Genomic DNA, 11,818 nt, shown 5'->3' on the forward strand with positions numbered 1-11,818 from the left:
CGCGCACCGAGTTCAATTTTCCTAGTTTCCTAGCGTTTCCATTGTTGAAAACTAGGGAATTACACTCTCAGTCAGTTCGCACGTTTTCTCTCGGTGGAATTCGATATTAGTTAAAAAATCAATACACTTTTATACACTCACATACACTGTACTCACCATATTTCTACAAAATATCTATAGACACAATAGAGAAACGTCGATGTTCAAAGAAATAGTTTGTGAATTTTCGAGTTTTCGTGCGAGGTTTATATTTGTATAAATAAAAACTGATTATTATTATTATTAATAATTTTTTTTTTTTTTTTGCACTTCGCACAGTACAATCGGCGATCTAATCATTTTTGTGACTGTAGACATAATCTCCAACTATGATATATTAAAATAAGGTAATTTTTTTTTTTTTTTTTGTTCAACTGATTTAAGTGACGGAGCCATTTCAAGTGGCTACGCCGAGTGCCCAGTCAATAATCCCTAGGATTCCGCTTTTCTTATTGGTTGAAAATAGGAAATTGCACTCAGTGTGCATGCTGTTCAACCAATTGAAAATGGTGCCGTTTTGTCTTGTTAAAACTAAGTGTTGCTTCACTACTTTTTAACCAATAGAAACATCGCTGAGCTAGAGAAACCGCAATTTGTCCGCACCGGGTCAGATTCGGATTATAGCGGCGGTTTCAACTCTGCACAATGAGTACAATTTTCCCAGTTTTTAACCAATAGCAGATGCGAGATTCTTGGAAAATCGCACTCACTGCGCACCAAGTGCAGTCAGTGATACCGCTATTAAAGTTTAGTATTATTTTACCGAGCATTCGAATCAGATTAGAGTTAATCCAAAATTGATGCACAATCACAGAAAAATACAGGATAACACATCAAAACCTATAACTATGCAATAATAAACGTTAAAAAAATTAGGAAAGCCATGTATTCTTAAGAAATAAAAGAGCGTTTATTAAAACAATAAATATTATCGTAGCATAATTTTTCATTTTTGTGACAAATCGTCTGTAGAATTTTTGCAGAAAATGAGAGAGCACTGTAGTGTAACAATAGTACAGATGTTCCGAATGGTAAATTGAAATCATCATAAGAACCAATAATCATAATGGTATCAAATTTGTTCTTTATATTTTACCAAATTAATTACCACACTCTGATATGTCAACTAAAAAGTTTGAAAAAGATTTAAGTAGAATAAGTAGAGTATTGTAACTCAAAAGGGAATCAATTATGAAAGCTTTACTACTAGACGTAAATTTTCCATTTGAAATAGAAAATGATACAATTAGTGAAAAAAACGAGCCTATGAACATTCAACTTAAAATTTGAATATTAATATTTAAACTGATCAATTTGATCTGTTATCCACGAAAAATATCTCCAAGTATTATCTAATATAATAAGTACTGTACGTATTTTCTATTCGATGCGTATGCAACAAGAAAAAATCTCGAAAATAGTAATGAGAGTGATATGTAAAACGGTAGAAAAGACAAGCTGACATCCGATTGACGTAAATTGTAAGATACGAGTTCAGGATATAGAGTGTACAGAACGTACAGAAGGAGGGATATTTTAGGGTTATGAAGAGTAAGCTGATTTTGGGTCAAATAAGGTAGGCGCTGTTAAACGTAAGTTGCTCATCTGGGGGTCGATTATGTAATATCACATTTCCCACCACCCAAGCATTCTGATTGATACACAACGTTTAATCAGAAAATTAGAATGCTTGGATGGTGGGATATGTGAAAAGTGAAATTACATAATCGACCCCCTGAAGCACGGTCGTGTATACAGGTCTGGGCACTCCGTCCAAAAACCTGTGCCTGTAACTGAGGCCGATATTTCCAAATTTCGCCACGTCGCTAGTGATGGAGGGGCATGCGCGCATTACAGCCCCGCCACGGTCTATATCGCTCTGTCTCTGTCACACACGTGCCCCCGAGATTGCAGCGCTCCGCGCTTTTGCGACCAATGAGGGAAACATGTGCCTCAGACAGATGCACACTGTGGGGTATACGAAATATATGAGAGTTCTCAGACCTGTATATGTATACGACCGTGCCCTGAAGTTAGTTAGATATAAGTGTAACTGTGTATCTTACTTCACATTCAATTTTGTATCAATCAGCGCTACGTCGGTTATCCTACGTACCATTATTTGACTAGATTTTGAACGCGCCGTCCATTACAGAGTGCCCTTCTTCTATACACTCCGTAGTTCAGGGAGTAACACGTGCAGCAAGCAGTGAAAACAGCAGCAGCTGGGCTGCGATGTCGTGTCGTAACGAAAATACGAACTTCGAGAATCGGTCGTCAGAGGTGTGACGCGTCGTGTGTCGCGTGTTGCCACATCACCACCAACATTAAGTAAAAGTTCCGTTGACATCCGTGTGTTGTGGAGATCGCGCTGGTGCCGAACCTAGCACTGCCAGGTCCGAAATACGTGGTAACAACCGCAAATAGAGAACCGACCCCCTTGTAAAAGATGCAGCATTCCCTTTGAATATCCTGCCAAGCAGTGGGGAAATTATTATTCTGAAGGGAGGAGCGCGTAGTGAAACTCGGAAAAGTCGTTGATTATTCATACGACGATAACACGTCTCTCTCTCTCTTCGTGTGCGTGTAGTATTATTATTAGTTTTTTTTTTTTTTATTTATATTTATTTCATCTTTTCGAGTGAGGGTTACCCGAACAAACTCCACGATGAGCACGGCCGCTCCGCAAGTACAAACGAAGCATGGCATCGTTAAACAGGTAATTAATAAATCTTGTTAAATGCATCAGTCACGAATAATTCGCATTCGCAATACGGTAATAAACGTTCCTTCAAGCCATTCACCTTTTTTTCATACAACGAGCAAATTCCGAACATTGTCCTGCTGGCAGAAGCATGGTGGTCAAACCAAGCATATGGTATCAGGCCCTGTTAAAATCATAACGGTGTTTTCATACCTTTCATTAATTACCCCAATCGCATCGACATCAGTCGTCACAAACAGCACTGAAAATATGTGGAAAATAGATGATTAGAAAAAAAAAAAAAAAATTGTGTTTCTTCTCACCCGTTGCGAAAAAGGTTAGAAATCTCACCTTGGCTCGAATAATTTTACTTGTAAAAAACTGTTTCACCATAAATCTATTCGAGTTGATGTTAAGAACTATTTCGAGTCATTGCTTTTGTCAAAAAATACTCACCAATTATGCATTGCTGTGACCATCTGTGAGTCTAGACATTTGTTTCAATGCTGTATTTGCATAAAAAGTCATTGAGAAATGTCGTCCCGATAAAGGAAAATCAAATTCTGCCACAATTATTACCGGCTATTTTATATGATGATAATTTTGATTCAATTTCAGGTCAATTCGGGTGATTCTATCATCATTCGAGGCCAACCAAAAGGTGGCCCACCCCCCGAAAAGCAGTTGATTCTGTCCAATGTGACTGCACCAAAATTGGCTCGCCGAGCATATAACAAGTTAGTATCCAAAGCTAGCAATTTCAAGGTTTTTAGTTAGGATGATCCAGGAATCGTTGCAAAACATAGCGAAATTTATTGAAAGTCTGACAATTAAAACAATATGCTAATTCATTTCTTATTATAAGAGTTCAGATTCCTAGGCAACACTCTGCGATAGATTCTATTAGTATTGTTATAGACATTGAATTCTGACAGTTTTTCAAAAATATTTTGAATGCGCTAATTTTGAATCGTTAACATTCTCTTACATCATTTGCATTTAATTACATTTTTTTATACTTTGATTACTTTATTCTAAAATACCAATGTCTAAAAATTCATTAAGAAACATTGGTTTGACTCTAGATGCACATTTTTGATTTGCAGAGTGTGATGGCTAAAATTAAAGGGTAATCAATTCATTAGACTCCTAAGAAAAAACTAATTTCGTACGGATCCCTAGTGAATTTATAAAAGTATAATTCGTGGTAAAATATAAAACTTGGGAATTAAATGTTGGAATTCAAGTAACATGTATAAAGCGAATTTTTCGCGAAGCAACCAAATTTACAACAAAGCTAGAATTTTTTTACTAGTGATTAAAATCTGGCAAATGTTCAGTGGATATCAAACTGAAGATATTTGGGAAGAAACAAAGAAATGGTTCAATTTGTACGGATAAAGCAATTCGATAAGATTTCTTGAATGCAGATTTTAAGATTCTTTTATTTGTACTTTGCAGTGCGGACGAAACTAAAGACGAACCTTACGCTTGGGAGGCTAGAGAATTCCTGCGTAAGAAGTTGATTGGACAAGAAGTAATATTCACATCTGAAAAACCTCCAAACGCTACCAGGGAATATGGCGTTGTATGGTTGGGAAAAGGTGAGGATATCCGATTAATTGAACGTAAAATTGTTGTATTACTTTTGTGACTAGTCAAACCAGAATTATCAGACTTTATTTTAAGACTGGAATCGATATAAAGGAATCAATTATCACTGTGGTTTGCCTGTTTTCGAGAAAGGCAAGAATTAAGTTTAATTTTTAAATTCTGTTGCACATTTTCACATTATCGAGCTTAACTATTATTAAACTACAAAACGTTCTCTTTTTTGGATTACTGTGTATACTACCACGGTCTTACCACGGTTACAATTTTCTTTTTCACTTACGTACCAAGTTTATTATAAATACGGACTAACCGTAATGAGCATTTTGTAGTTAATTCTTATTGAATATAATTTCAATTAATGACATTATCTCGCCAATTTTGCATTTTTGTAACATACTCTGCTGGTCTGCTGGTCTGCTGGTAATATATAAAATATCAACAACTACCATCTTGTCGTGTAAAATGCTCCAGCCCAAAAGAGTTGTATTTATAATGTCACTATTCTTTTGGTACTGTTACTTAACCATCCCCATAACCTGTATCGTGATTTCCCAAAAACTTTCATTTCTATGTTAATTTTATAAGTGTTTATGTGACCGTAATTTGAAAAGCAATGATTAATGATATCTTGAAATACAGTATTTCCGATTATTATGCGATGATAACGTGGAAATTTGATCATTGGTCCTCAGACACAACCACTGGTGAGAACATCACTGAATCCCTGGTATCGGAAGGATTAGTTACAGTTAGAAGAGAAGGCGTCCGTAACGTAACACCTGAATTAGCTCGCCTACATGAATTAGAAGATGCTGCGAAGGCAGCGGGTAAGGGGAAATGGGCTGGAACCCCTTCATCTGAGCACGTTAGGGACATCAAATGGAACATCGAAAATCCTCGTAGTTTAGTAGATAAACTGGGTGGCAAACCAGTTAAGGCTGTTATTGAACATGTGAGAGATGGATCGACCGTGCGTGCATTTTTAATACCTGACTTTTATCACATAACTTTGATGATCTCTGGAATAAGATGCCCGGGCTTCAAGCTTGAAGAAGGAAAACCTGTTCATTCTGTTGTTGTACCTTTTGCCGAAGAAGCTCGCTACTTTGTTGAATCTCGGCTATTGCAGAGGGACGTAGAAATTGTACTGGAATCAGTTAATAACAACAATTTTGTTGGCAGTATTCTTCATCCGAAAGGTAAATTCTTTGAAAATTAATTTACCATATTTTTCTCAGTGAATTTTTTATTTCTCGAAATTAGTGTAAAAGTGGCACAAGTTATATCCCCAAAGAAAAAAAAAAAAAATATAAAACTGCCCTCATCCACATAGCCTGCGAAATGCATTGCAGATTAATTACGAATCTTATTAGTGAAAATATCGTAGTTGCTTTTGAATTTGAAACTCATTTTCAATATTCCGTTTATCCAAATTTCTAGGTAATAGCACACACACACACCGTTTTATTTCAAAATATTTATAGGTAATTGCAATTTCACAACTAACGGTCTTTCTTTCAAATACCAGAAATTACTTAATTCAATGAAAATCCCTGAACATCGGATTTCAACATGAAAATGTGAAAAGTTCTATTTTGGTTTGACATTGAACAATTTTCAAATTTTCAAATTGAACAAATGGAACAAAGGTGCTGTATTAAATCAAAACTGAAGTATCACATTCTAGTGTTATGGAAAAATGAATATGTCCTTCCTTGAAACCTGAAAATGTCAATCCATTTTAAATATTATTAGTACTAGACACTCTAATAGCCAAAATTGAAATATTTTGGAATCAAATAATATTATTGATGCATAAATGGAGATCACAAAAAGCCTTTGCCATGATCTGACTCAGTAATATTCAGGTGAGACCAGATATTGGTAGAGGTATATAAATGGGCATTTTCCACCTGGCTTACTATGTAGAATGATCAGAACTAAGGGTGCCCTACAAAACGATGTGATTCTTTCATCGATCTATCAGTAATATACTGTTTGAATTGATGTAACTTACGAAATTATATAAATGCAGGAAACATTGCCGAAGCTTTGTTGCGCGAAGGATTTGCACGTTGCGTCGATTGGTCGATGGCATTTATGAAGTCTGGTGCGGACAAATTGTACCTTGCCGAAAAGAGTGCAAAAGAAAATAGATTGCGTATTTGGAAAGACTACGTTCCGTCTGGTCCCCAGATATCTGGCAAGGAGCGAGAATATACAGCTACAGTTGTAGAAATTGCCGCCGGAGATGCATTGATCGTTAAGACGCCGTGCGGAACTACCAAGAAGGTCTTTTTGAGTAGTATTCGTCCTCCACGAGGACCTGTTGGCGAAGATGGAAAGGCTGCCTCCAGACCAAAAGATTTCCGCCAGCTTTACGATATACCGTGGATGTTTGAGGCCCGTGAATTCCTCCGCAAGAAACTTATCGGCAAGCAAGTTAAAGTCGTTGTCGACTACATCCAACCTGCGAGGGAAAGTTACCCCGAAAAGATTTGTTGTACCATCACTATCGGCAAAATGTGAGTAGCACAAAATTTAGTAATAGTTGCAATTTCATGTCAAATATGTCAGTCTAATTGAGATCTGTCTGTGTTTTTGAGGTGAAATTCTTTTTAGAAATCCTTTCTTGTAAACTACAATATGCTCCCCTCTTTCAGTAGATTCTTCATAAATTCTTAAAAATATCCCTGTTGTTCGCAAGTGATTTTTTCCAATGTTTAAATACCTGACAGTGTACATATTTTTTGTCACTTACAGCAATGTTGCTGAAGCGATGGTATCGAAAGGACTGGCTACAGTTTTGAGGTACAGACAAGATGACGATCAGCGATCATCGCATTACAATGACCTTTTAGCTGCAGAGAGCAAAGCCATTAAATCATTGGCCGGAGTTCATGGTAAAGAGAAAATCCTAGCGCATCGAATCACGGATGTTGCCGGAGATGTAATCAAGGCTAAACGTTATCTGCCCCACTTGCAACGCTCACGTAACGAAGCCATCGTAGAGTTTGTAACCAGTGGATCTCGGCTAAGATTGTACTTGGGTAAGGAATCGTGTCTGATAACTTTCCTGTTGGCGGGTATAAACGCGCCACGTGGACCACGCTCAGTTCCCGGAGGTGGTGGCATCATCGAAGGTGCGCCATTTGGTGAGGAAGCCCTGAACTTCACCAAGGAACGATGCCTGCAACGAGAAGTTGAGATTCAAGTAATATCGATGGACGCTAAGGGAGGTAATTTCATTGGATGGCTATGGATAGAAGGAGTCAACTTGTCCGTGGCTCTTGTCAAAGCAGGTCTTGCCTCTGTACATCCGACAGCAGAGCACACAGAATTTTACAGAGAATTGATCGTCGCTGAGGAACGTGCGAAAGAAGCACAACTTAAGGTGAGCTCATTGTTAGATCATGATATTTGTCCAGGCAAAGGAATCTCATCGTGTCTCTTCATCATCATTGATACTAAATGAATTGAGTAAATTTCACATTTCAGATATGGAAAGATTACGTCGAGGCTGAGGTAGAAACAGAAAAGCCTGAAGAAGAGGTACAAACTGGTGAAAGGAAAGTAGACTACCAGAAAGTCGTTGTGACTGAAGTGACCGAAGAACTTCACTTTTTTGCCCAAAATGTTGATCAAGGCGATGTTCTAGAAGGCTTGCTATCTCGCATGCGTCAGGAGTTGGCGGCAAATCCCCCACTTCCTGGTGCTTACAATCCCAAACGAGGTGATCTCGCCGTTGCTAAATTTACAGAGGATGATCAATGGTATCGTGCCAAAGTGGAAAAAGTTTCCGGACCAAACGTCAGTGTTTTTTATGTCGACTATGGCAACAGGGAAACATTGAATGTAACCAGAGTTGCCGCCATGCCAGGATCCTTTGCTACTGATAAGCCTTTCGCTACGGAATATGTATTGGCCTATGTCACTCTACCCAACGATGTAAGTAGTTTGTTCTCTGAACGACGTCAGGATGAAATCAGGGACTTGTGACATGAAAATATATATCTTCCACGCACTTCAGCGGTACAGAAAATCTGATGCATAATTGGAATTTGAGGATTACTCAGCTCCAAATTGAAGTATACGTATTTGTTAATGATTGTTTCCTCCTTGTTTTACAGAACGACTACAAAAAACTGGCAATCGAAATGCTACAGCAAGATACAGCAGGGAAACCTTTGCTACTCAATATTGAATATAAAGTCAACAATCTTGCTGCTGCTACCCTAGTTGATGCTACTACTAAAGAAGACGTAGCACGAGGTCTTATTCTGGATGGGTTTTTGCTGGTCGAAAATCGTCGTGAAAAGAGGCTTGCCAAATTTGTACGTATAAACTAAATTCGTTGATTCACTTTTACACTTCTTTTAATAATTATACTATAAAAATTAGCTACTCTTGTCAACAAATTTTACCTATAAAATGGACATGATATTTTTCTTAGTAAATTAATAAGTACTCTGAAAGAACGGCATGATCTGATGATTCTATTTTTCGTCCAAACAGAATTAATTTCATCTTGAACAGTAAAATATTATTAAATTATACAAGTTTTTACTTGAAGAAATACCACTTTGAATTTCCAGAAAGCTACTGATAACGCGTTTAAAGTTGTACGCATTTCAAAAAATTGATTAGTTTTAAGAACTTTACACCAGATGCGTAAACTTCTTAAAACTAACAATATTAACTTAGTTAACATTTTTATTCTTTAATCAAGTAGGGTAAAAGGAAAAAATTATAAAAACATTCACGAAAAATTCGGAAACAGTTAGAAAAAAATTGTAAACATGCGTTGGAGAATGATTTATTGTTTGTAAAGAAAAAAAAACGCGTTTTTATCACGCCCATGAAAAGTACAGCTTTGCGTAGCAGTTTAGCAGGACGAAAGTAGCCAATTTCATGTCAGTGTTCCACAAAACTACCACGCAAAACCCCACCAAATTTCATTCGCTTGTTATAAAAACTAAATTAATATTGGCGATTGCAACTCGTGTGATTGCTGCCCTCGTGTCGCTCTGGCGCAAACTTCATACCCGTCGCAATCGTCAACTTTTGTCCTTTGTCACACAATATAAAGTTAATCAAGAAAAAATTGGTATGAATTGTCTTTGAGAACTTTATGATCAACAAAGTAATACCTTTCAAGTTTAATGACAAACTTCTAGAGGGGCTGAAACCATAAGCATACCAGAAGTTAAATTCGTTGTTGATCCAGATGATTAGGAAGGGGTAAAAAAAACTTCTTTTCTGTTCAAAAGCATTTTAACGAGTCCCGATTCGTTCATAAACCAAGAACTTTTACCCGATTCTGAAACATCAAGATCAAATAAGTTGGTGGAACACATGTGAATCTTAGAAAAATTGATTCCTGTAGTTTTTTCGAATGATTGAATGAGAGCTTACGAATTACGTATAGTATAGAACGATGTGATTGTCAAGAACGTTGTTACCTTTTGCAGATTGCGGACTATCAAGCTGCTCAGCAGGACGCAAAGAAGAGTCACCGTAATATATGGGAATATGGAGATATTACCGAGGATGACGCTAGAGAGTTCGGTGTTGGTCGTTAATTAACTTTGCTCAGAAAATTGTACATGGAAAAACAAATAAGAAAGAGATGAATGTCGACGGAAGAGAATATATAACATTGGCATAATAAATACATAAATACAGTACTGGTATATTATGTATGTACGTTTACAAGTAAGCATGTGTGACAGTGTAGGACTTGTGTGTTCTGTCGGTTGTGATTCAATCATAATTTGAATAATATAAAAAACGAAAAGTATAAATTATAAAATATAAATATTATATCACAAGCAAAGGTGAATAGCGCTAAATAGATAAAGGAAAGACAAGAAAGGGTGCCAATTATCTTTGCCCCTTATAAATATATATATATATTATATATTAACTACCCTATCTAATGAGACTGTGTTGCCATTGACGTAACGTATTTCCATTTATTCTTATGTCAGACATACGTTTTGCATGTTTTATTATCATCCCGAAAAGTCAGATCGTTCGTGGCTTAGTAACTATGATGTTTACACAATTATAGAAGTATATTTAATAATTAAATTTCCACTGAAGAGTGGAGAGCGGGAATGGATGCTGGGTGTGATAGGACTAATAGAGACCTTAGAGTCGATAATCAATACGTATATAGTTAAAGGTGTTTCAAAAAAATCCGTCATCTATTTCTTTTATCTAACCATCCATCGCTGTTAATTTGCTGCTTCTCATCTGAACCCCCCTAAAATCTGAACTTTGGTAGAATGTGCTGAGATGCATCTTAATTCCCGTTGGAAAAGCATATAAATTTTTATGTTTCTTTAGAATCCCAAAAATTAGGAAATGAGTGGCGAAAATATTTTAAAAGAACACATGTGAAAAATCAGGGTTCTTTCTTTCAAATTCTGCTTTGTGCATCTACAGAATACACAAAGAAACTCTGCTAAAGCTGAATTGAACTAATTATTCTATATATATGTGTATTTTAAAATTAAAATAGCGAATTTAAACAGTGGAAAGTAAAAACAAAAAATTTTGGCATTTTCTTTTGAAACACTCAAATCTCTATATTCATAAATCATGATTATTGCATCGATGAAGTCAGTACTCGCATTTATTCCATACATTTTATTGCCTAAACACATCTATACATATAAATATATGTACATTATGTACAATATTTTTTTCTATTTTGTACACTTGAGATTAAAAGAAAATTATTAGAGGCTAAAATGCCTTTGCAAAATAATCTAAATTGCTTTTACACTAATCGTGTAGTAAGATTGATACATTTACGGCAAAATGTGCTTGTATAATATCCAACCAAATGTTTATTCAAAATACATCCTCCAGTTTCAGTACAAGTTTCGTTGTAAACAATGCAATGAAAGTGACTCAAAGTTCTAGTCTGGTTTGTTTGTGAAACAGCATGAGACATTGTTTTGGACTTTTATTCAACAGATTTTGCGGCACTCAAAATAGATAATCTAGAATTAATTAATTTTCAACGTAGTAAATGGTTATTTATAACCTAAAGTTATCGCATTTGCGAGTAAAACTAAATAAGAATAAAGTAAATGGAAAAGGGCCATGGGGATTGCATGCTAGACGAGTATTTGTATACAATTTCAGTGAATGTTCATCACCTCCCAATCAATTTTAGTAATTAAGTAATAATTGGTACAAGACAGTGACGGTATATTTATCTATTTATCTAACTAAGTAAATTGTAATATTGAACACAGGAGAATAATTAATTGCTACGAACTCCCATGCGGATATTACCTTTTTGCATAATACTTACACCTTAGTATGAAGTAATTATTGTTATAACCATTCTGTCTATATACATACACTGAACAAAACCTGGGTTATAGGGCGCTGTCAGTACATATTACCAATAAACTGTTGAACAATCTTTTTCTTAAATACAAA

At 36.0% G+C, this 11,818-nt stretch overlaps 1 protein-coding gene across 1 annotated transcript; it reads left to right on the forward strand.

Moving 5' to 3' along the window:
* The first annotated feature begins 2,337 nt into the window (after positions 1-2,337).
* Tudor-SN (staphylococcal nuclease domain-containing protein 1) lies at positions 2,338-11,818 on the forward strand. Its single transcript, XM_046635179.2, has 9 exons — positions 2,338-2,758; positions 3,362-3,480; positions 4,205-4,347; positions 5,050-5,556; positions 6,393-6,882; positions 7,121-7,751; positions 7,856-8,305; positions 8,488-8,691; positions 9,829-11,818. Exons 1-9 carry the CDS (start codon positions 2,708-2,710, stop codon positions 9,937-9,939), a joined length of 2,706 nt encoding a protein of 901 aa, XP_046491135.1. The 5' UTR covers positions 2,338-2,707; the 3' UTR covers positions 9,940-11,818.

The sequence above is a fragment of the Neodiprion pinetum genome, chromosome 7 (assembly GCF_021155775.2).
Source record: "Neodiprion pinetum isolate iyNeoPine1 chromosome 7, iyNeoPine1.2, whole genome shotgun sequence".
NCBI lineage: Eukaryota > Metazoa > Arthropoda > Insecta > Hymenoptera > Diprionidae > Neodiprion > Neodiprion pinetum.